This window comes from Molossus molossus, unplaced genomic scaffold (assembly GCF_014108415.1).
Source record: "Molossus molossus isolate mMolMol1 unplaced genomic scaffold, mMolMol1.p scaffold_m16_p_18, whole genome shotgun sequence".
In the NCBI taxonomy this organism is placed as follows: domain Eukaryota; kingdom Metazoa; phylum Chordata; class Mammalia; order Chiroptera; family Molossidae; genus Molossus; species Molossus molossus.
Genome location: NW_023425353.1, coordinates 16,842,878 through 16,868,836, shown reverse-complemented (window position 1 = coordinate 16,868,836; position 25,959 = coordinate 16,842,878). Strand labels below are relative to the sequence as shown.

Here is a 25,959-nt window from a genome sequence, read left to right as displayed (position 1 = left end):
TGTTAGATACTCCTGCCTGGGGATTTGGCCCCAGAAGCTTCGGAGCCTGAAGCGGCTTTGATAAAAAGGAAAATTAGCAAGTGACAGAGAGGGGTTAAAGATACACTAGCTGCAAACTGAGACAGTCTCTTTGACACATCAGAAGGATTGTAGAGAATTGGAAAGGGAAAGTAATTCAAAACTGTTTTGTGTCTTGCCCTGGCTGGTGAGGCTCAATTGGTTGGAGCATCATCCCGTACACCAAAAGGTTGCAGGTTCAATTCCCGGTTTAGGGCACATACCTAGGTTGTGGGTTCAATTTCTGGCTGGGGTGGGTAAGGGAGGCAACCAATCGACGTTTCTCTCTGACACTGATGTTTTTTCTCTCTCCCTTCACCCCCGACCCTTCTCTCTAAAATCAATGGGGGAAAAAAACCACATATATCCTCGGGTGAGGATAAAAAAATGTATTTTGCCTAGCCAGTGTGGCTCAGTAGTTGAGCACTGACCCATGAACCAAGAGGTTGCCAGTTCAATTCCCGGGCAGGGCACATGCCCAGGTTGTGAGCCAAATCCCCAGTGGGGGGCATGTAGGAGGCGGCCAATCAATGTTCTCTCTCATTGATGTTTTTCTCTCTCCCTCTCCCTTCTTCTCTAAAATCAATAAAGAAAAAGAACAATTAAAAAAAAAAATCCTCAAACCAAAGGTCCCAGAGCAGGCACACCCCTGCTTTAAAAAAATAAAAAAATAATTTATTTTGTGTCTTGTCTCTGTATCACCTTGTCCTGTATCACTTGAGTTATCTATCACAAGTGGTAAGAAATCCACCTTGTGGGAAATAATGATCTAACCCAGTCCACTCATTCCAGAAACAAAAATTCTGAGGTTTGAAGAGGTTGAGCCTACTTGTGCCCTGTCCCCAGCTAGTAGGGAAACTCTTCTAAGATGAACATTTAAGAGTCCTCCAAAGTGAGCTCCCATCATTCCATATTGAGCCAGAACAAAGCTCACTCTCCGAGACTCCTAAAGTGTGGGCATGAAGCATTCAGAGACTAACAGAAGACCAGATGTCTGATGTCTCACCTTCAAAACTCTCCCATAAGGCCCATCAAACAGCTGAGGCGGAAGGAGGTGACTCTTCACCTCGTGTCTGTGGTTGACACTTAAGCTACCATCAATTTTTCCTATTCAGTCTATTTTTTTTCTTCACAGCAGTTTCAGACCCCTTGTGCACCCAGAAGCACCCAAGGCAATCACCAACCAGCAAGGAGGATGGCTGACAGAGGTGTCTGAAAATGAACCAAAACTGTCAAACCTTACAGGATATTGATGAGCCACCCATACCCCTCCCCGATGAGTGTGAAGTGAAAAATAAGAATAGTCTTCACCAGCCATCTTTGATTATCCTCTCTGTATTTGCTTGGGGGTTGTTCTTGACATGCCTGAGTCAAGTGGGGATTATGAAATGTTAGCATTTCAATACAAGATAACACACTTGAGCAGGGAGCTTGCGCTGGCCTTGTGTCAGGGCCAAAAAACCTACAAAAGGATGCCTTATCACTTAGCCCCCTTGGCCATCGGGCCCAACTCCATCTCTTTCCCCCCACTAGCTGGTTCCCTCTTCCCTTCTGTGGCTTCTTAATATGTGGCACCTGCTAAACATTTAACTTTATTTTTTAAAAGGCCCTGACATAGGATCTCAGTTTTATTGAGTCAGGTTGCCAACTTCTAGTGATATCTACAGACACAGTGCCCTCAGGGAAATGCTATATGTCTCCTTATCATTTAATAATCACCTCTGCTGCAAACTAGATCTGCAGAGCTCAGTAAGACATCATTTCAAGGGATGTCATCTACATGAACAGAAGTTTGGGTCTATCCATTCTCTATGGGCTTTTTGTTGACTCTAACAGGGATTTCACATCAAATATAAAAACCTTGCACTTGGATCTGCTGGAGTGCAGGCCAAGGGAAGGGCCCACCAATCCACTGGTCCCAAGGCAAGGTCACTGCACGCAGTGTTCTGGCTAAGTTTATAGGGTTCACTTTGAACACCTCCAAAATAGTGCTGTTTACAACTGACCTCATTCAGGAACATGAGTGGCTTAAGCCAACATTGTATTATGCCAAGAGGTCAAGGCTGGGCAAGGACAAACCAACATTTTGGCCCTGCCTCCTAATCTCTCTGATTCTCTGTTTCTTCGGTTGACAACAAAGAGGACAGTCCTTGCCTTGCTCAGCTCCCTCAGCTGGTGCAAGGTTCAAAGGAGATAATGCATGTGAAAATAACCAACTGCTATTTAAAGACTGGGTGGCATTTCTATGAATGAGAACTCAGTGAGCACGATGAGAAAGGGAGGGGTGCTCTGACTGAAGCATCCCTTCCCCCACTTCTCTACATCCCATATTTGTACATATATATTTAAACTGGTTACATCATGTATATAATTATGCTCAACTTGTTCCTCTTTATTTTTTCCAGGAACACTACGGTAGATCTGTTTGCTTTGTGTAATGGCTCAAATGATGCCCCTGACTCTTGTGCCAGAGGCTATGGTACATTACATGAAACTATTCCTTCATTATAGGTCAGAGAGGTGGTTGGCTTTTCTGACTGGTATAAATAAGCAGGAAAAGATGCTGACTGGAATCAGACAACTGGACTTCAAGCTTTAGCCCTGCCATTCCCAGCTGTGTGATCCTGGGAAAATCACTGAACCTCTCTGATTCTTAGTAGCCCCAGCTTTAAAATGAAGATAATTATACTCAGATGAGGCAAAGAATATAAAAGTGCTTTGAAACTTGTAAAATGCACAAACATAAAATGTGAACATTACTGCAAATGATTTCATGATGAACAACTTTGTTTTTTTTTTAGTCCTCACCCGAGGATCTTTTTCCATTTATTGTCTGATAGGGTGTAAGGGAGGGAGAGGGAGAGGGAGAGGGAGGGGGAGAGGGAGGAGCAGGGAGGGAGAGACAGAGACAGAGACAGAGACATTGATGTGAGAGAAACACATTGATTGGTTGCCTCTCACACCACCCTGACCAGGGCTGGGGATTGAACCGCAACCGAGGTACATGCCCTTGACCATAATCGAACCTGTGACTCTTTGGTCCACAAGCCGACGCTCTAACCACTGACCCAAAAGCGGCCAGGGCATTATGAACAACTTTGGACAAATAACTTTCCCTCCTCAGAAATGGGATACTGGGTTCAAAGATTTGAACCTTTTTGTCTTTTAATATACACTGACAAGTTCCCTCATTCCACAAGTGTATTATTTCCCTGCAACATCCCCAGCACTGGGTTTTATCATTCTTTAAAATAATTGTGACATTAATTAAGTATGAAATAGCACCTTATTATTATTATTTGCCTCTTTCATTTCTATTAGAGTGAACATTTTAAATAATGTTACTTTGGTAGTTCCTGTTGTGTAAACTGCACATTTGTCATTGGACATCTTGGAGTGTTTTTTTCACATTTGTATAAATTATTTATATGACAATAAAGACATTAATCTTTAGTCTTTCATCTGTATTTCAAAAATCTTTTTCAATGTATTGGTCTACTTCTCTTGTCTAAGGAAGCACAATGAGCATAAAAGAAACCTTGCTATTGATACAGTATCATACAGTGTCTTTCGGCTGATCAATACTCAAGATTTCCAGGCACACTGGGGATGTCCAGCAGAAACATGCAAGAAAGAAAAAGAAGTTGGACAGTATGTTCCATTTGGAAATGTTAGAGGAACCAGGAGTCTAGCCAAGAGACAATAAGCTCCTCAGTAAAGAGAGAGAGAGAGAGAGAGAGAGAGAGAGAGAGCGCGCGCGCACGCAAGTGCAAGCACAGAGCAGTAGATGGAGATGGAGAGAGAATAGTTTTCAAACATAGTAAACCCTTGATTTCGCAGATCTCAATTTAATGGACTTTGGATTTAATGGATAAAATTTCCGGTCTGGCCCTGGCCAGTTTGGCTCAGAGGTTAGAGCATCGGCCTACAGACCAATGAGTCACGGGTTCAATTCCAGTCAAGGGCACATGCCTCGAGTGGTTCGTCCTCGGCCCTGGTTGGGTTGTGAGGGAGGCAACCACTTGATGTGGCTCTATCACATTGATGTTTCTCTCTGTCTCCCTCCCTCCCTCCCACTCTATCTAATGATAAATGGAAAAGTATCCTCAGGTGAGGAATAAAAAAAAAAATTTCTGGTCTGTGAATCATATGTGAAAATTAACACACTGTTAATTTTAAAATGCTTTTAACCAACAAGATTTGCTTATATTTAAGTGGGTTATTTTTTGTTCTCAATTCAGTTATTTTTAGCAAATTTTAGCAAATAGGCCATATGTTGGAAAAAACAATGTCATAACTTTGCCAACATAAATAGATATTACATACCTACAGCTATAGCCTACATATTTAAATCCAAGAGTCACTGCTCATAAACAGTGTTCAGTGAATGATTAGCATGTGATCACATTGCATTGCTCGAGTTAATTGGTTCTGTTGTCATGTGGCATGACTTTCTGTAGTAGTTTTAAGTGTGTTCCCACATGCGCTAAGCCACGCCCCAGCCGTGTGCATTTGTTTACTTTTGGTGACTGGTGAATGCATGCATTTACTAGGTCTATTCAGTATACATTTAAAATTACAGTAATATATATATAGGAAACTTTTCCGTGAAATTAAACATTTCATACATTCTTTTTTTTTTTAATCCTCATCCGAGGATATTTTTCCATTTATCTTCAGATACAGTGGGAGGAAGGGAAGAGGGGGAGAGAGGGGAGCAGAGAAGGGGAGGGAGGGAGAGAGGGAGGGAGGGGGAGGGGGGCGGGAGGGAGGGAGGGGGAGAGAGAAACATTGATGTGAGAGAGACACATCCATTGGCTGCCTCCTGCAAGACTGTGACAAGGGCGGGGGACAAACTGCAACTGAGGTACGTGCTCCTGACTGGAATCAAACCTAAGACTCTTTGGTCTTCGGGCCAATGCTCTAACTGCTGAGACAAACCAACCAGGGCTTTTCATGCATTCTTAATTTTAGTTACACAAATGTGTCTACATAAGTAAAAACAGGTAAACTAATTTGTCAATGTTTTAACATATGCATTTGGAAAAGCTACTTTATTATAGAATGAACTTTTGGCTTTCACAGACACCCTCTTGCCTGAATTAGTCCATTATACTGAGATTTTACTGTATTTAAGAGAATAACCCATGAGAAAGTATTACTGTATAATATTCAGCTCCCGAAAGCAACATTACAACTAAGAAAGAATTTTCTCATGATCCACACTGAGCAAAGACAGAATGTACAGCCTTAGAAGGTAATGAGCTCTCTGTCCCTGCAGGTGTTTAAGCAGAGACTGAATAGACTGAGCAGAGGATAAGAACTGGGCTCCATATTCTCAACAGGCCTTTCCCACTCTGAGGCTCTCTAATGCAATGACCCTGGGTCATTTCCTGGAGGCTAGTTTTGTTTGCTTGTTTCATAAATCCCCGGAAGAAAGCCTGTTTTGTTACTCCTTTCCTCCTCATCTTGAAGAGCCAGGAAGAAAAAAAGTCCAGTGAGTTTACCATAAGGTTTCTGGTTAATTGACCTTTAGTAATAATTGAGCTGCCTTCTCACGAAAAGACACAATGGCCCAAACATAGAAGGTCCAGGCCCAAGTGTTTCCAGACTTAAAAAGACCCACTCCTATACCAGCCAAAGGTTCAGAAGCCTTTCTTGATTAATTTGTGACATAGCCTCTTCTTCTAAGCTAGTAACTGGTGTCAATTCATAAAAAATGAAAGGTGTCAGAAACCATTGCCCTTCCTTCACTCCTGATGGTCCATCAGCCAACACAACAAGAATAAAAGGCAATGCAATTGCAGTAATTTCCTCATTTTGCGTGTGACCTGTACCTGTTACCAGCGCTGACAAATTATGGAAGGAAACTATGCATATATCACAAATGAAATCGCTCTTTCAGATATACACACACTATTAATAACAATTACATGTGCTCAGGGCTTTGCGAAATTAGGATATGATCAGTAATTTATTTTCATTCAGTTGTTATGAAAACAGTGGCACTGGTCCAGGGCCTTACAGGCACTTGCAGAGTATCTTGAGAAAATGACACAATTTGCAAATATCCAGATGGCAGTCAGGGCCTTCCAGTTATTGGTTTACTTGGAAGGCTGGTGGTTAACGTAGATAAGCAAAATGACTAATTGCAGAACTAACTGTGTCACCTCCAGAGAGCTGAGCCTGCGGAATTCTGTCAAAGGCCGGCTCCTTGTTCTCAAGAAACACAAAACGGAAGTTACTAAAACCTTCCCCAACAGAGGCTTGCACACCCCACTCCTGTGGGTCCCAGCCAGAAGCATTAACTAATGGTGAGGTCTCCTATCCAGACACCCAGGAAAAAATGGGCCTCTGACTGTGAGGCAATTTGCTCAAGCAGGAGGGCTCATCCTTCATGTGTTATGCGGTGGGGAGACCAGTGATTTAGTCATTTAGAGGCAACGTGATGTGGTTGAGAAAGTGCAGACTTCAGGGTCAGGCTAGGGTGTAAGTATTGGCTCCTCCACCTACTAGAAAGGCCACTTACCCAGCCCTAAGCCTAAGTTTCTTCTACAAAAAAGGGGCAATTATACCAATCTCAGAAAACTGTTGTGAGGATGATTAGAAAACCTACAGTGAGACCCCTAATGCACTGATGTGCTTAAAGCAGCATCAAGAAATTAAGAGGGTGACCATGTTTCCTAAACTTGTTTTAGGAATCTTTTTGAGATGTAGAGATCTTGATAACGATATTTACTGAGCCCTATATGTGTCAAGTACTGTGCTAAGCACTGCACATGAATCATCTCATTGGCTCTCACTATGGTCCTAGGAGGCAAAATTGTTCATCCCCATTTTCACTGAGGAAACAGAGGCACAGTAACTGGTCCAAGGTCACACCACTAGCAAGTGGTTGAGATGGCACTGGGGCCCAGGACCCTCAGGATATTTTCCATCTGAACAAGACTCAGAATCACAATTGGATGACTATAACAAGATCCTATCAGCAAGAGATGGAGCAACTCCACATGGCTCCTCACCCAGCAAGATCTGAGGTCACATGATGCATGGAGTCTATTTATTTAGTCATTTGAAGAAATCCCAGGACTCTTAGTGTTATAACTCCTTGGAACTGCTCCCATGTGGTTGGTTGTACATACTGTCAGTTCAACACTATATGATACATATTCTAAAAAATGTATAAATTACTGGAAACCAGTTGACCCTTTTAGCTTTCCAGTTGGCATGCAAGGAATACAGCCCCAGGTGCATACAATTTTCAAATACATGTGTGGACTGATTGGAGCATAAATTATGGCAGAGGCTTAGGGTTCACTTTGCTCTTTAGAGCTAAAGCTTAAAGGTACCTTCTCAGTTACATAAAATACTTAAGATTTTATGTTTAAAAGAAATACTTGAAAGCATTTTATATGTCTGTTAAGTTTTACATCGCTCCCTTCCCCCCATTTTTCTTCACAGAGACAAACATCCTTAGATGCCACTAGGTACGTGGGTATTAAACACTGGACTAAATCCATCAGAAACCTGGCATTGGATCTTGGTTCAGCTGCTGATTTTCTTTGTGGCTTTCTGCAGGCCACCTTCCCTCAGTGTCTTTATTCATAGAGAGAATAATACATGCTTTATATTAACCTGACAACATGGTTGAGTGAAACATTAGACATGGTACTTAGAAAAGGGCTACAACTTCATCATTTCTTGATAAATGTCATTCCAAGGGCCACACAAGGCTGAGTCAAAATAAGAACATATAAGAGACAAAGAGACAAAGGCAATGACTACAAATACCACTAACTACATCTGACTTAATCCTGACCAACATCTGAGATAGTGAATCTTAAAACCAAAAGTAATCTGTCCATCAAATGGTCAGATATATTCTCAGAAAGAAAACAACAGAAACATCTTAATATCTTCATTAAAAATGAATTGGACCCCAACACTTAAGACCTTACACCAGGCTCCAGAATCCTTAGCCAACATATCTACTCATTTGAGCCTTCTTTCTTTAAGAGCAAACCTCACCATAGGAAATTGTGACTTTTAAGTTATAATCGGTATAATTCGTGAGTGTTAACTGCTTTTCTTGTAGTGACCTGATCAGGTGTTCAGAGCATCTAACATGCTAGAAGGACCAATTCCTCCTGGCATGGGAAGTAAGCACCCAATAAATATAAAAACAGAGATCAATTGAGCAAAGCTGTATTAATGTTCAGAAGAAATAAGCTTAATGATACTCACGTGATACCATGCTCCTCTGTGAAAGTCTAGACTAGAGCCATGGACTAAGCTCCTTAGATCTCACAGTTAATGATTAGAGCCAGAAGGATTTAGCTGGTTAGAGGTATTAAAATTGAACATCTGCAACCCAACTCATACATCCATGTCATAAGAAACTCTAGATTAAGAAGCAGTATTATATTAATGTCATAATCCATGTAGAATATTTTTGTTTAAAATAGATATTTTAAAAGAAAATTTTAAAATATATCATTTTTTTCTTTCACTGGAAACCATCATTGAAATAAAAAAAAATTACAAAGCACTTAAATCTTGAATAGTTTTGTTAATGATTTGCTTTGAAGAGAATGTTTATTGTTGGACATTTTACTCAAATGTATGGCATAAAATGCATATCAATGACACTTGCCCTTCCCCAGAGCCTTTCCTTAAGTGGCCTTCCCTAGCAAGCTGGCTGCAACTGACAAAAACAAACACTAGAAGGCACTTGCCCATTCAACTCAGTGCCCCCTGTTCTCCCAATAGTAAGTGACTAAGGAAAATCCATTATCTGTCTAAGGGCACACACAGGTGCTTTGCTGTAACTGCCTCTGAAAGTCAAAAAGGACTTTGGATAGGTCAGTTTTTCTTTTTATTATAGTCGCATTCTTTCTGCAAAGAAAATGATCAATCTTAAAAAAAATGATCAATCTTAAAACATTACTTTCATAAGAACAGTCAATGCCTAGTTTATAAACAAGTATATAATCATGTTTTCAAAAGGCCAACTAGTGTATGCTGGTTTTTAAACACAAATACTGATGACACCTGCTGGTAGAAAATATATTTTAGTTAACTGCTTATGGAGAAGTGACCCTACAATGGTTAGCTGTCTTTGCTCTGATAATGAAACCAGAAAACTAGTCCCCCAAACTCACTTAGGTTTCTTTTTCCAATTTTGCCTATCGCCTTTATCAGGAAGTGATACGCCAGATCAATGAAGCTTGGAGATATACTGTACTGGGCACCTCTGTCTCAAGGTATATACAGCATATGAGATACTTCTACTCGGATTTAAATATTTAAAAAATATCCACCAACTACTTTGGAAATAAAATAGTTCTCCCTCCATCCTTACTCCCACACCAGGACAACTTCATAAAATAAAACTAAGTCACATTATATAATGTGGATCCAGCTACCATGAAGCAAATTAATATTTGACATTTGGCGAGACATCTCTTTCATCACATTTATGATACACAGATATATTTACATTCTAAGTGTAAGAATAAGAAAAGACCAAGCAGATGAATTTTAACCCAAGTCTTTCACCAAACTACTCAAAAACAAATGAGTAAGTGATAGCAAGAAGGGACTAGTGAGAGCCCAGAGCTATTTTCCTATTATTTTTTTTTGACCCAATTCAATTTATTAATCAGACTTGGTTATGCTTTGCTTCCTTCCAAAAGGAGTTTGAGGGGCACTAGCTTCACTGCTCCTACATTCATTAAATTATGAAGTTCCCACTAAAAAACCATTATATCCGTTCCAAGCCTGAACAACCTGAATCCTACGCAGGTGCTGTCCTGTCAAAACTTAAATAAGAGTCCAAACACCACTAGGGCCATAACACTTCCACAGCTGCTGGGAACAAAAACTCTTTGTAAGAGATATACAGCCAAGCTGGGGTGTGGGGCAGGGGTGAGAAGTTAGTTTGCGCTCAGCTTACAGAAAGCTGATTACAACTGGAGACTGTTTGGAATATTGTCAGCTTGGAGCAGTTCTTGCTAGGGGCAATGAATCTTTGATGCTGTCCTCCTGAATATACATAATTCAGTGAGCCAAGTGCACACAGCTGAGCAGACCCAAGGGTGCTGGGTGGATGGAACCCCCAAGAATGCTGATACAAGGCCGGATGCACACTGGCCTCCATACTTTTCCTCGTCCGTGGTTGGGGAGAGTGACAATCTCCTACCCACACACGAGTGACAATGATGAACTGGGACCTGTGGGTTCCACTACAGTTTGGCCACAGAAAAACTGCAGTCTGGTGAAAGCAACCATATTCCTCAAAACCCTCAAAAAAAAAAGAGGGATGCTTTCTTCTCCAGTTGAACTCAACCTTGAAGGCCAGTGAGCTCTTTGCCAGAGATATAACACAGGAGGAAAGACCAACTAAACACAAGCCTGGAGGATTCTCTCACATCACCCACAAGGCACAGGCAAGTTCCCAGAAAGAAAAATGTTTCTAACGATCCAAGACAGCTTCCCACTGACCCAGGATTTTAATTTTTTTTCAGGTCCATGTGGGAGGCACGCAAGTGATCATTTAGCCCCCAGACCACTAGCTGAATGACCCCACTGGCCTCAGGTGACAAGCAGAGGTACTGTGGCCTTTATTGCCAAAAAGCTGCAAGGCCAAGGCTGACAGGTGAGATATCCTGAAGGGTCCCCAGGAACCACCCCTTACTCCCCCAACCCGGGCAAGAGGAAAGGGGCACTTCAAGGGTAGCTCTTCCCTGATGGCTGGACCTGCTGATACAGGGGAAAAGTCCCTCTGCCAGGTCTAAACAGAAGACCAACGGCCTGAGAACCTTGCAGGAGGCAGAGACAGGGTGGCGGTAGGAGGGGGCAGGGGCAAGCGGCTGCTGCTCCCGGCCGGCCCAGAGGGACAGGGACAGGGAGAAGGTGGCCCTGGCTTGATCCACAGGAGGTACGGAAAAGAGACAGAGTGAGAGCTGGAGACGGAGACATGGGGAGTACGTGTGAGAGACGGAGAGAACGAGAACATCCAGAGTGAGAGGTGGAAACAGACAGTGGCACAGGGGAGAAGACCTCCGGACCCAGGAGTCAGGCGGAGGTCCCTACCTCGGCGTCCTTGGCCGGACTGCTGGCCGGGGGCACCTCCAGGCTGCAGTTCGCCCTCTTGACCGTGAGGTAGAAGGGGTAATCCTTGGCCACCATGGCGGCTGCCGGCCCTGCCCTTTGGGATGTCACCGCTGACCCGATGAGACCACAGAACTCCCTAGCGAAAGGGGGCCCCAGCTCCACGGTGCCAGGCGGTGGCGGCGGCGACGGCGGCGACACCGAGACTGACAGCCGGCTCCTAGCCTGAAGGCACCCAACTGCGGCTGGGGGCGGGGCCACGGCCGGGCCCGCCCATCGGGGGGCGGGGCGGGGCGCGTCCCGAGCGCCAGGTGCTGCGGGAGGGAGACGCCTTGGGCAGTGAGCGGTGAGGGATGCGGTGGCGCTGGACCCGGGGCCACTGCGCTGGACCCCGCACTCCCTGCATGGAGAGGAAGCCCGGGCAAAGCGGGGCGGAGGGAAACTGCCTGGGGGGAACAAGTGTTTTCAAAGCCCCCCTTGCCTTGTTCCCAGCCAGTCTCCCCGCATACACATTTTTAAAAAATGAACGGCATTATAATACAATCTGCAAGTACTAAAATGCGTCCATTTTAAGAGTACAGTTAGTTGAATGTTGACAAATGTAAACACTTGTAACTACCTCCGCGATGGGTACACAAAACTTTTCCACTACTTCCAGAGCGTTTTACCCCAGCCCTTTCCTCTGCAGCCTGCCACTTGGGGCAAATCAATGACCTGGCTCTATCTACCTCGCCTTACTGGAAAAAACACACCGCAAATGCCCAAGGGGCAATTACAAGATCATTTGCTGCAGCCCTGTCTGGGCAGTAAAAACCAAACCTCAGCTGGAATCAGCTAATATCCATCAATAGGGAATAGTTAAATAAACTCTCCTCATTATGGGTCTGGAGTGGAAACATCTCCAATGTATGAGGTTCAGTTAAAAATAATCACAGAGTAAGCACAATATAATACCATTTGTGTTAAAAATGCATCTACAAAAGAATACCATATATTTTCTGTAGAGGCATGGAGGTAAATACCATTGAAAAACACCCAGAAGGATCCACAGCAAACTCATGTCATGAGTTCTTGGGGCTCAGGGGAGGCAATTGGTACCAGAGGGTACCTGGCCTTAAAGGATTAAATGTAATAGACAAAGGAGACTTTACATTTACAGCCCGTGTTCTTAAATTTGTTTTTAATCCTTACCTGAGGATGTTTATTGATTTGAGGGAGAGGGGAGAGGGGAGAGGGGAGAGGGAGAGATGTGAGAGAGAAATACTGATTTGTTGTCCACCCATACACTGAGAATCAAACCTACAACTTTTTGGTGGACGATACTCCAACCAACTGAGCCACCCTGCCAAGGCTGTTCTTAATTTTTTTTTTTTTTAATCCTCACCTGAGGACATTTTTCCATTTTTTTTTTTTTTTTTTCAGATAGAGTGGGAGGGAGAGAGAGGAAGAGAGAGAAACATTGACATGAAAGGGACACATCGAGTGGCTGCCACCTGCACGACCCAACCAGGGCCGGGGACAAACTGCAACCAAGGTAAGTGCCCGTAGTGGGAACCGAACCCGGGTCTCTCCGGACCGCAGGCAGATGCTCCAACTGCTGAGCCAAACCGGCCAGGGCTGTTCTTAATTTTTTTTACAAGAAAAATACATTCATGTGTTACTTGAGAAATTAGAAATTAGTTTTTTAAATATTAAAAAAATTATTACATCAAAAGTTATTTTGTAGACTGCACTGTTGAATCCCACTCTCTCCCCCGCCCCACCCCTTATCACAGTTATGGCCATAGTGGGTAGTGGTTTGGGGAGATGATGTCTTTTGTTTAGACTTCTTCGGTGTGCAGGAGGTTGCGGGAATAGAAATATCTAGGCCCTGTTTCAGTGTTCTCTGCTTCCACCTGAGGCCAGAAACCAGCAGTTCCCACTTTCCAGACAGGAATCCTCATGATATACAACTCTCTCATCTCTGGTACCAAACCCACACTCTGGCACTAAATCCACCCACTTCCCTGCCCAACTAGTGAAGACAAACTGCCTTGAGAAGCAGGGAAAATCTGGCCAAATTTTGCCAGGCTCACTATTGCCACAAATGTAAAGGAGGCTCCTGAATGAGTGAGTTCTAATTAAGACTGAAAAGAGCACGTGAGTGTTTTCTTTCAAATGTGGACCATAAAGTAGTGATAAGGAAGTGGTCAAAGAAGAGGTTTGGGTGGGAAAGAATGCCTCAGGACCACTGATTTTTCCTATCTGTATTCCTGAACACAACTTTGTCCTTTTAGCCTGAGCTGTGCTGATGGGGTGCTTACACAGGTGCTCCCCACAAGCTTGGCCAAGCTTGGTGAGAGAGTGAGGGGAACCCCTTCTCCAAGAGCACCAGACCAGAGCAGCCCTTGGTTAATTGTGCAGCCAAAGCAGGGCCAGGAGGCAGTGAGATGCCTCACTTAAGGCTTCCCTGGCTGCCAAAGATACAAGCTGAAGCACCTACAGCTGCTCCTCATTCCTTCCCTGCTTTCTGGCTTCCACAGGCCCAGCATCCCAACTAGAGGACTCTGCCAGCAATGGCCCTTCAGGGATGGGCTTTGATCCCTCGTGGAGCTTGCTGGACCTTGTCTTCCAGTTGGGAGGTGGACTTCTAGCTCTTGGTGAAGAAAAGAGTGACCCAGCAAACTACAGGAGTCTAGAATTGGACTACTGACTGCAGGACCCTCAGGGCCAAGCAGGAAGGCTGACACACCCTAAGTCCAGTGTAGTAATAAATTAACCCCAAGGAAGGGAGGACACTTTAACCTCAAGTCTAAGTACAACTGTCATAGAGCAAAGAATGGTCATATTGGTTGATGAGAACACTTCCATATTCACTTTATTTAAACATTTTTTATTTTCCCCTCCTTAAAAGATTTGGATCCATAAAAAGTGACTGATATGAATGACCACACAACATATGTGCAAAGTAACATGTTTTCCACTATACATGCTAGGGAGAACAGGGAGAGAGAGAAGAGAAGAGAAGAGAAGAGAAGAGAAGAGAAGAGAAGAGAAGAGAAGAGAAGAGAAGAGAAGAGAAGAGAAGAGAAGAGAAGAGAAGAGAAGAGAAGAGAAGAAATTGATTTATAGCTAATGGCCAGTGACAATCTAAATAGTGCCACAACCAAGCAAAACAAACATAAGCCCCCACAATGAGTGTGAAAAGAAAGATGCGAATTTGGAGTTCCCTTGGGAGGTCTGAGACAGTTAAAGAATTTTCAAGGGTATTGACCCCATACAATTTCCACTTTGTGCCCTGACTTCAGAACCTTCTCAGTGTGTGATGTGCTGCCCCCAGATTAGCAGATTTGGAGTTTGAGCAATCTGTTTAGGATTCCAACCAGGGGTGTCTGTGACCAAAGACTTTGTCAGAAAGCAGGCTGCTCTACAGAAGGGTTCCCAAACACACCCCTGAGTCTGGTGCCACAGTTGAGGGAAGCGGCCCAAATCTGCAATGCTGCCCAGCTGAGTGGGCCCCAGGAGCCAGGCATTCCCCATCCTGCCTGTGTGTGTGTTTATGGGCTTAGGAACAACACTGCCCTAACAGTCAGCTTCACTCAAAGCAACAGCACAAAGTGCCTTTCAGAACTCGCCTTCGGCAAAGCCCGTTATAATCCTATAAAATGCTTCACAGCCGGGCAGTGTTCCTCGCTAGCCAGAAGCCTGGAGACTGGAATAAAGAAGTCTGTTCTGCATTTCCAGGACGGGTGCCAAGAGCAGGGCCTGCATTCTCGCCTGGGCTGAGCGGGGCTCATTTGTGCTGCTGGTGGAGTGGTGGGTATCCACACTTAAGCCCACCACTGATTATGAGCTCCTTTTAGACGAGCAGACAGCCAGGCATGGCTGGAAGACCATCAATCAACTCCTCAAATCCACTGCCATGACTATGAGCCGAACAGGCCCAGCATGAGGCTAAAACTTCAGAAGTTAGAGCAGTTGTGACAGTCTTCTCAGCCAATGGGACAATACTTTGTCCTGTCAGCATTATACTTATTATCAGGTTAGTGTGTTCTTTTTCCTAAAGCCTCATTCGTTCATTCATCAAATAGGTAAGAGTGTCTATTACAGATCAAGTGCTCAATTAGCTACATTTCTCCCCTCCTCTTCTCCCCCCATTCCTGAACCTCTGTGCCAGGAAGGTGTGCAACACATACCTGCTCAAGGAACATGGTTGACTTAAAAACCTGGCCGTTCAATTGTAACTCTGCAGGGAGGTATGCATTTGCAGAAGAGCCCAAGTAACAGTGGCCAATCCTCCAAAGCCTGGCCTTCAGATGCAGCCTGCTTCCTTGGCATCTGAAGCCATCTTTTCTGTCCCTGCTAGTCTGCCACGGTCATGTAGATACATGTTGGACACACGTGTGTACCAACACCTCTCCCTTCCCCTTCCATTTGGGTGACATTCCTGGTTAATGACCCAGCTCTCTCTCCTCTTTGCAACTTCAGTCTTTTTTAAAAATATAGTTATTTTTATTGTTGACAGATTACAGATGCCCCCTATTTTCCCCTTCCCTTTCCCCCTCTTGACCCAGCCCCTGAATTAAAAGCCTGGAGAAGTTCTGGCAGTGAATTCTGAGAGATCAGGACTATGTTACTGCCAGACAGGTAAAAATGGCACAAATGAAGCACTGATGATATAAAAAATCATACTAGTATTATTACTCTCCCTCTGCTTAGGGTTATGTCTACTGGCTCCAGGCTAGATTTATGAAAATACATCCCTAGATATTCTAAAGCTGGAAGGTCTTATTCCTGCATTCTCTTAAAGATCTCATTTTCTGAAATAAGTCTGAAAAACTGGTTAAGTGACAGAATTTTTCTCTTTCTCCCAGGGTTGAGCTAATCCTGTGGATTATAAACTATAATATAAAAATAGTCAAGACTTTCTATTTGGAAAAAATGAATATCTGTCTTGCCCTGATATGCCACAGGCAGGTGCATTTCCTAGGCTCTGGTTCCTTATAGCAGTGATTCTCAACTGGGGGTGATTTTAACTCCTGGGTAACATTTGGCAATGTCTGGATAGACTTTTCATCATCACTGGGGAGGGTGCTAGTGGCATTTAATGGATAGAGGCCCAAGATGCTGGTAAACATCCTGTAATGCACAGGACAGCCATCCACAACAAAGAATTAACAGGTCCAAAATAACAATAATGCCATTGTTGAGAAACCCCGCTTAAAGAGAGAGCAGAGCCCTGGCCAGTTTGGCTTAGCGGTTAAGAACGTTGGCCTGTGGTCCAGAGAGACCCAGGTTCTGTTCCCGCTAAGGGCACGTACCTCAGTTGCAGTTTGTCCCCGGCCCTGGTTGGGTCGTTAGGGAGGAAGCCATTCCATGTGTCCCTTTCACGTCGGTGTTTCTCTCTTTCTCTCTTCCTCTCTCTCCCTCCCACTCTATCTGAACAAAAAATGGAAAAATGTCCTTGGGTGAGGATAAAAAAAAAACATAGAGAGAGAGTAGAGCTGAAATATGGCATCAGAGCCAGAAGACTCTATTAGTTTTGACTTCAAGAATATTTTTATTTTAGACCTTGATCATTGATTGATGCCAAATGTTAGCATGGTGGAGTAAAGAAAAAAAAATTGTTGAGTGCCAGCTGTGGCTGGGTATCTTGGTTGGTTAGAACATCATCCCAACCAATACACCAAGGTTGCAGGTTCAATCCCCAGTCAGGGCACATACAAGAATCAACCAATGAATACACCAATAAGTGGAACAACAAATCAATGTTTCTCTCTCACACTCTCCCTCCCTTCCTCTCTCTCTCTCTCTCTAAAATCAACAAATAAGAAAATTTAAAAAACTAGTTGAGCGCTAAGAAGCCTCAGAATATTGACATGCCTAGAATTTTTCCCTGATGCCCAAACTTGACCCTTAACTGAATGATAGATTTCATACAATATGAAATGAACAAGAGAATAAAGAAGAATATGGGAGTAAGGTAGGGTGGATGGGACATAAAATTGTCTTAAACTGTTTCAGATATGAAAATGCACTTCAAGAGATCAGTGAAAACGAAAGTTTCAATGAAACACAATACTTGAAGAAAAAATTGGGGAGGGGGGATGAATATTTCAAAGCTTGGTCTTTCCCAAAACAGCCTTTACCACCATATTTAATTGTTTTGGGGTGGGAGGAGAAATGCAATCTTAGTGATAAAATAAAAACCTCAAAGGGTTCAATTTATTGTGATATATATATATATATATATATAACACACACACACACACACACACATACACACGTGTGTGTGTGTGTATGTATGTATGTATATGTATACACATACATACACATACACACACTATTTCTGGCTGCACAGCGTGTGCAATTAGAAACCTGTCTTCACCCCAGATTTTGCAATAAAGAATCCTGACCTTCTCCAATTTTAGCTGATTACTATCAACAGGCTTGTTTTGCTTTGAGAATCTAAGCCAGCCCTGAGAAAGCTTTCTATATAACACTAGAGTCTTTGAACTTTATGCATAGTCTACATTTGTTTGAAAGTATTTCATATTTTTTAACCAAGAATTCAATAAATTTGTTATACTCCAAAACTATTTATTCCCCTTAGACTCTGCTAATGCATGCTTTATGTAGGGTTTTTTTTTTGGTATGTGTTTTTTAATTACTAACCATTGCATGGAGAGAAATTAGAATCTAAAATGTATAAATACTAGCTTTGAATAGTGGAAATGTTTTCTATCAACTACAAACTCAGGAATCAAAGTACTATATTTCATCAAACCATATTTCATCAAACCTAAGATGCCAAAGACTGTAATAAGTGCTTTATTTTACGTACTACTAAGAAAGAAAAAAATGCTGCCAATTAAGTTACAGCACGTGATCAATTCCAGAGAAGTTAAAATGTGGGGCAAATGTGCATAACAATGAAACACAGCAGCATTCATCCATCTGGCTGGGATTTGAAAACACATATGTACAGAAATATGACTTCTGGAAATTCAGGGACAACAATTTCAGAGACTACCTGCAATGAAGTCAACTGAGAAACTTATCAAATCCATATCCCTGGGCCCCACTCTGGGTCCACAGGATTGGAATCTTTAGCAGTAGACTCCAGAAATTTGGGTTAGAATTATCAGCAAGCCCAATAATGAACCTGGGCCCCTCCTCCAGAAACACTTTTTTCACAGATCCTTAAGCCAGAGGTGCCCAGGGGTAATTAACCCAATGGTTGTAGCATCAAAATCCAAAATGAGCATGGGAGCTGGATTTGCTCATCCAGCACTGAGGAACTATTATGTACTGGACAGCCTGCTATATACCTATGGGTGCATTGGGGATTCAATGAAAAATACGCAAGTCCACACTTCAAGTAAACTACCAACTGAGCCACCCACCAGGAGATGTGTTTTGGCTCTTGGAATTTGACAATCTGGTATCCGGAGTTCCAATTTAAAACATGCTTATCTTCACAGCCAGGGGACATGACTGCACTTAAGTTTTTAAAAAATTAGCTGTAACAGTAGAGAATGGGAGGAGGGTAGTTGGCTTGAGATGTTTACTTGAAAAAGACCTGGGGCTGTGGGGAGGTAGGAAGGGGGATGGTGCGTGTAGAGGGCCTTAATTGCAGAACAAGTTCAACCAGCAGAAATAGAATCCCAGCAAGCATATGCCTCACTCAGCTGGTGAGAGCGGAAGTCAGCTGGTGTGTGGTAAAGAGAGCAGCCCATTAGCTGAAGTGTTCCTTGAGCCGTGGGCATCCGAAATGCTACAGAGGAGTTAGGGGGTGCAGGTTAAGCGTTTTGGTTAAGTGCATGCTGAGTTACACGAGTTTCTGCTGTGTTTGAATTTTTTTCATCTTACATCCAAAACCAAGCTCAGCAAACACAGGTCTCACGTGCCCACAATTCTGACTGGACCAAGAGCTTTGGCAACAAAAGGCTAAATAAAAGCACCAGCCTCTGGTTCACCAACTTTTATCACTACCTGATCATTTAGTTCATTGGCATGACAAGATTAACCACCAAATAGCTTCCTGGCTAATTCCTCTCATCCAAGGTTGTCCTTGATCCCCAGAGGCTAGGGGAGCCCTTGCTTGTGCCCCCACAGTGCTGAGTACTTCTCTTGCCCAAATACTCCTCCTGCTCATAATGACTGATTTGATGTGTCTCTGTTGCCCAACAACAGCAAGCTGTGAGGGCGCAGGGACCGTATGGATCTTGCTCACCTCAGTGGCTCCAGCTCCTTCTAGCATGCTGGCACATGGTAGAAGAATCCATATTTGTTGAAATAAAAATTAAACTGAAATGGAGCTCATCAAAGAACATGTCATGAAGGAGGTAAATCCAGAGAAGAATTTTTTTTCCCTTTATTGAGTTTAGAGAGAGAGAAAGGGAGAGGGAAAGACATAGAAACATCAATGAGAGAGAACACCAACTGGCTGCCTCCTGCACGCCCCCATTGGGGATCGGGCCCACAACCTGGGCACGTGCCCTGACGGGGAATCGAACCAGCGACCTCTCGGTGCATGGGTCAATGCTCAACCACTGAGCCACACTGGCCGGACAGAGAAGAATTTTTGCAACGAGGAACATAAGTTTCTGAGATGAGACCAAGAAATCATATACAGAATACCACAGTTAAAATAAATGTTAAAAAGTACTCCTGGGTCCCTAACGTTTATCTTCTTGAAGAGTGCGAACCTCACCGAAACCACTTTGAGAGCCTGCTCCCGCAGTGTCGGGCTCTGGGGCCCTCTCAGGTGTTTCAGGAGCTTTCGGTTCCCTCCAGCTTCTTACAATAAGTTACACTAATTCTTGAACAAGGTGGACTTGTCAGGGAAACGGAAACTGGTGGCAGAGGAATGTCAAATAGTTTGCTTTCAGAGACATCATGTAACATGCTCATCTGCCCTTTTCCTTTTCCTCCAAAGACACTTTCTTCCTTTTCCTTCTCTGGGTTTTCGATTCCAGATTAAACTCCATAATTTTTTTTTTTCCTTTTCAACTTGCCATGCCCATACCTACTGCTATTTATGTTGAAACTTTGTTCTCTTGAGTTGGGCCCAGAGGGACTGACTTTTAGGGGGCAGGAGAGATTTTTGCCTGTTCCTGCAAGATTATGCATGGCGTTTATCTAAAGTGCCCAGGCTGATGGGAACTTATGGACTCAAGGACTTTTCATCCAAGGAAACGGCTCTGCTGGCTACTCTACCAAGGGAGGACCATGGTCTCCCCGTCTGGGTGTCCTCATCTGGATTATTACATGCTCTGAGAGCTCATTTTGGTGTAATCACAGTACATGGTGAACAAAACCCATCTGTCAGTGAGTGGGAGGAAGGGAGGGAAGAAGGTAAGAGAGAATTAAAATTGTAAAGCCAACATCACGTGGCTTCCTCCTTGAACTTTAATAACCCAGTGCTGCCTGCAGGCTCAGAAAAACTAAATGCAATGGGTAGGTACAAGAATTGCTCTGGTGCCAGGAAAATGCAATAAGACATAACGTTTACAAGGTAAGCACTGAATAAATGCCCTGCAGGAACAAAAAGCCTTTAACATCTCTGAAGTTGGCAGCCAGATGCCTGAAAAGTTGGTTCTGTGCATCCAAAATGCACAACAGATAGGACCACCTTCTTTAAGATGAAGCCAACTTCCAGGGCAAACAATAGCTGGGGAGGCTGGATTTTATGATTCAAGGAAGGAGAGGAATTAGATCAGTATTTTCTTTGCCATAGCAAGACCCATTCTAATGCATGTTAGAAGTGTTCCACATGTTGGGCAAATTTTCTAGAATGTTTTAAAAGAGAAACATTCTGCAGACTACCTTGGCTTCTGCAAGAGCTATCTTTCTCCCTGGGTTGGGGAGGGATCTGATTCTATCCCATGACATTCTTGAGAAGTTCTGAAACTACAGCTCTTCATTTGGATTCTGCTGTTGTTCTGAAATGCAGCTTGGGGTATCTTATTATGCTTTACGCCCAGAAGTGTTAAAGGAAGTGCCTGTCACCGTAACTCAAAAGTCAAAATGAAAATGATGCTGGCAGAACTCAAAAAACCAAAGGGATCAGCATTTTACTTCGGTTTCCTGTTCATAAAACTTTATAAAAACAACCCACCCATTAAAGAAAAAAGCCTACAACAATAGCTCATTATTCTCTTCCTAAACGCTTGCCTCATACCACTCTGAAATAAGGTGCCATCACATTTCCTGAGTTATGGGCTCCGAACACCACATCCCTTTCCTCCCTTCTTTGCCCCTACCTCACCTGGCATCATTCCTGAATTCAGACACTTCTCCAGTTTATGGGCTCAGCAGAGAGAGGCCAGCATTCTCTTTCCTACCTGTCTAGGAGAGGCCAAACACCTGTACCAACTGGAAGCAGAAATAATGGTGGCCCCCTTCCCCAAAACTCATTTCCCTTTCCTAGAGAAACTTTTAATATGGAAGATGCAGAGTTACAAAGTGAAAGAAAACCCTACAGTGGACTGAAAAATATAAATACATTGCCTTGTGATGGTAGTTTTTAAGAATAAGATATTTCCCTTCCACCGTGGCTCTAAAGTAACAATGTATGAAATATTCAATACCCCACCCTCAGTCCCTGGTAGAACATAGGAGAATGCAAGCTCTAGAATAAGAAGCTTGGATACAAATCCCAAGTTTTCCACTTGCTATCTATAGGACTTTGAAAAATCTATTTAACCATGCCAAACCTCAATTTAATCATCTGTAAAATGGGGATATGAGAATTTCAAGGCTTTAATGAGATAAAGCATACCAATAGTTTAATGAGGTAATACCATGTCAGCTTTTTAGGTACAAGGTAAACATATATTCCATACTGTTATTACTTTTCTGGTATATAAAGCCTCCCACTCCTCGTTGTTTCAATGAATTAGAGAGGAAAAGATGGGATTTCGGGATCCTTGCTTCCAAAGGGGTTAATTCTTTAATTTAAACCCATGATTTCAAATACTGATTTAACTATTGAATATACATAATAAAAGTAACACAGTGAAGAGTGAAACTGGCCTAAATTTGAAAACATGGGATCTAATCCCGGTTCTAAAACTGAATGTGCCGTGTGAACTTCGGCAAGTCAATTAAACATTTTGAGGTGCAGTTCCTTGAACTATAAAATAAGACGATTGAAACAAAAATGCTATCTTCTTTTTTTTTTTTTTTTTATCCTCACCCGAGGACATTTTTCCATTTTTTGTACAGACAGAGTGGGAGGGAGAGAGAGGAAGAGAGAGAGAGAGAAAAATCGATGTGAAAGGGACACATCGAGTGGCTGCCACCCGCACGACCAACCAGGGCCAGGGACAAACTGCAACCAAGGTACATGCCCTTAGCGGGAACCGAACCCGGGTCTCTCCGGACCGCAGGCGGGCACTCTAACTGCTGAGCCAAACCGGCCAGAGCAAAAATGCTATCTTCTGTGATTCTATAAAACAGCAATGACTGAAGTATATATGAAGTAGTGTCTCAATTTTATGCTATTTTATTTCAGGAAAGAAAATCACGTGACAATATCACTGACAAAAGCATCCTTGTTTAAAATCAGCATGTTTGGTATAGGCAAACCACATTTTGTGTCAGTTTACTATGGTTGTATTTTATAAGGGCTCATCAGAAGATTCAGCTTAATATCCTTATTTCTCAGGAAATGCATAAGCATATAGGTTTCTTCAACATCAAATGGTCAAGAAAACAAGGTTGAAGCAGAGGTAAGATCAACCAGAAGCAAAGAAACACTGAAAAGAAAAATGCAGCTAGACTACAAATGGAATGAAACTGGCCCAAAATACTGTCACTTAAAAATAGGTACTTGGCTGCCTGGTGTCTGTGTTATCTGCATGACAACATTTGGTTCCTACTACGTCCTCTTCCTACAGGCCTGCTATGACTGTGAGAGCTCTCTGTTCCTTCAGTGACAAAGTCTTGCTGCCTCATGGATTTTTTCCCAGTCATAATTTCCTTTCTGTCCTTTGGGTAGGCTGCTTATGTCCAAGTAGTAGGTCTGCAGCCATTGGAATGTAACACCCAGATGGCTACTGGCATCAGCTGAGCACCAGGGGCTTTCCAAGGCGGAGGGCTCCGTGCACCCAGGCCAAACTGCTGAACCAAAGTATTTACATTGATGTCACACATTTTAAAAGTCAGAACTAAAGACAAAGATACATTGCAACAACTTCTAAACAGTGCCCTATAGATAACAAGTGGAATTAAAATTAGCCAACCAACCACAAGCTTCATTATTCTTTAACATCTGTGTCTCCCACTTGACTGTAAGCTCCACAAGGGCAAGAATCATGACTCCCTTGTTCATGGTTGTAACTCCAGTGCTGAAGGACGCCTGGCAAGTGACAGAGCGCAATGAATATTAGCCATCGCTAATGTCGACAGAGGGTTTGCTCTCTGCCAGGCACTGTTCTTTGACTTTACAGGATGTATCTCAGGCAATCCTCACAACAATCCAATGAGGTGGGTACTTAATTAAACTCAGAGATAGGGAGGGAGGGGGGATGTGGGGGGAGAGAGAAACATCAATCTGTTGCTTCCCACACGTGTCCTGACTGGGGATTGAACTCACAACCTGGGTATGTGCCCTGACCAGGAATTGAACCCACCACCTTCTGGTGTATGGGACAATGCCCCAACTGAGCCACACCAGCCAGGGCAGAGGTGGGTACTTCTATAAAGGGAGAAAATGGGGCACAGAAAGTTCAAGCAACTTGCCCAAAGTCACAGAACTGGTAAATGGCAGAGCTGGGGTTCAAATACAAGTACTTTGCTTCCAAAACCTGCAGTTCCAATTATGAAGTGGAACATTAATTTCTGCAGGCTATTTGCAACTTAGCAGGCATCCTAATGCCAGAGACTATGATGCTGTCGGTCAAGGTTTCGAGCCCACTAGATATGATTAAAAGAACAAACGAGTTAGGAGACCTAGGTTCAAACCTTAGCCCTGGATTCCTACACTGACTTTGCTAGAGCCCTGTGACCTCTTTGCTCACCGGTTCCCCCTTGCTGGTTAATACGGGGTTGGGTGGTCACTCAGGTCTTTGACAGTTGTAAATCCCAAATGCTAGAGTCACCCTAGATGTATTCTTACATCCAGACAACTGCAGGTCACACAAGTGTGCTCCTCCACGTTCCAGCAAGGGAGAACCACCAAAATGTCCTCAACGATCAAGCAAGTTACTCAAGCTCTCAGAGCCTCAGTGCTCTCATCTGCAATTGGTCATAATAGCACCTACTTCAAAGGGTGGAGGCGAAGATTATAGAGAAAGAAGCCAGGTAAGGGGCTGACACATAGTAGTAATTTCATAAACAGTAGCTAGGTTTATTATGGTCCCAAAGAGAGCTGGGAGGTAAGTCTGGAGGAGGAAAAAATCTCCTCAAAGCTCCTGAACCAACCAACACATCAAAAAGATAGCACTGAAACAAAGATTTTAAATAATTTCTAAGAGTATAGTCCCCAGAGCAAAAATTCCTTATTGGATTCTCTTTCAAAAATGGGAGTAATGCAGTCAGGGTTGAGTGGACTTTGGATAGAACAAAAAGGAACCATTGTGATTTTGGAGGTTAACATGTGAGTGCTGAAATGCTAGAAAATCATGTTCGGTGCCATTTGTTCTATGCCAGGCCCATGACAGGCACGTGACATGCATTATCTTACTGAGTCCTCGCAACCTACTGAACTTGTTTTACAGATGAGGGCACAGAAGCTCAGAAAGGTCAAGTAATGTGCTCAAGGTCACACAGCTACTAATCTACACTAGAACTCAGTCTGCCTGGAACACTGATGGCCTTAAACACACAGCTGGACCCCCTCCCCAAGGATAGAATGTTGTAGGCCTCAGCAAGCTCCAGATCCACAGGGAAGCAATCCTTGTCCACAACATGGGCAGGTGGCTTTATATACAGGGTGTGTGTGGCTCAAGTGGCCTTGGGTTTTAGTCTCTGTTTACTCCCAGACTCCTGGGAGCAGTGGACAAATCATTTTATTTTCCTGGATCCTGTTTTGATCAAACAAAATGTAATGGATTAGAGTTTTTCCGTCCAAGTCTTGTGGAATATTAACAACTTACATTTTACATCAAGGAGTTCAAGGATAAAAGAGCCAAGACTTGAGCTGACCCTCTATGGTGTTATCCTGGTTTGGGGAAGTAGCAGAATACCTTTGCAAACTAACACAGAACTGGGTGACTCCTCAATTCCCTTTCATTGTGAAAATTCTGAAATTCTACTGAATATTATGTGATAGAGGAAGAGAAAGGGGAGGAGAGGAACTACAGGAATCATGGGAGAAGTGGCAGGGACCTCACCTTGAAGCTGTGTTTACATACCAACGACACTGTACACACTTAGCTTTTAAGATTATTTGGGACGCTGTGGGGTGGAGGGAGCTGGTGCAGATAATGGGGAGGAAAGCAAAGTGTCTCCTTTTTAAATTACCACTTTGGCACACAGCTAACACTCAATAGACACTGATAGAAGTGATTTTAAAGGAAAACAGACCTGGATCAAATTGATAGAAGCTGAGCTGCAGAAGAAGTATGAATACGTCAAAAATACTAACAATGCCTTTCTTTTGTTCCCAGCCACCCACTCCACCATAAGCCATTTTCAAACTAAAGATCAATTCTTTTTCGTTTGAATGAGCACAACTCTCCCAGTGGGATAACTACAGGTAAACCTTCCCCCTGCCTCCATCCCACGCGTTTGGAATCTGAACAAAGGTGAGCTGTCTGGGAGCTAAAGAAATTCTTATTTTCAATTGTATTGTTGCCCATG

At 43.3% G+C, this 25,959-nt stretch overlaps 1 protein-coding gene and 1 long non-coding RNA gene across 4 annotated transcripts in view; one reads left to right on the top strand and one right to left on the bottom strand.

Annotated features, from left to right (window-relative positions):
• Positions 1–25,959, bottom strand: part of ARHGEF3 (Rho guanine nucleotide exchange factor 3) — a 286,293-nt gene that overhangs the window by 58,263 nt on the left and 202,071 nt on the right. The window contains exon 1 of one of the 3 annotated variants that reach the window (XM_036266164.1): positions 11,152–11,404. The exons of the other annotated variants lie outside the window; for them this stretch is intronic. Coding sequence (XP_036122057.1) covers positions 11,152–11,247 — 96 coding nt within the window. The 5' untranslated portion in view covers positions 11,248–11,404. Of the gene's footprint in view, positions 1–11,151; positions 11,405–25,959 lie in introns of those variants that run through there. 3 annotated transcript variants of the gene reach the window in all.
• Positions 23,464–25,870, top strand: LOC118632916. The gene is made up of 3 exons (XR_004960129.1): positions 23,464–23,643; positions 24,281–24,459; positions 25,767–25,870. It is a non-coding gene; the product is annotated as an uncharacterized LOC118632916 (long non-coding RNA).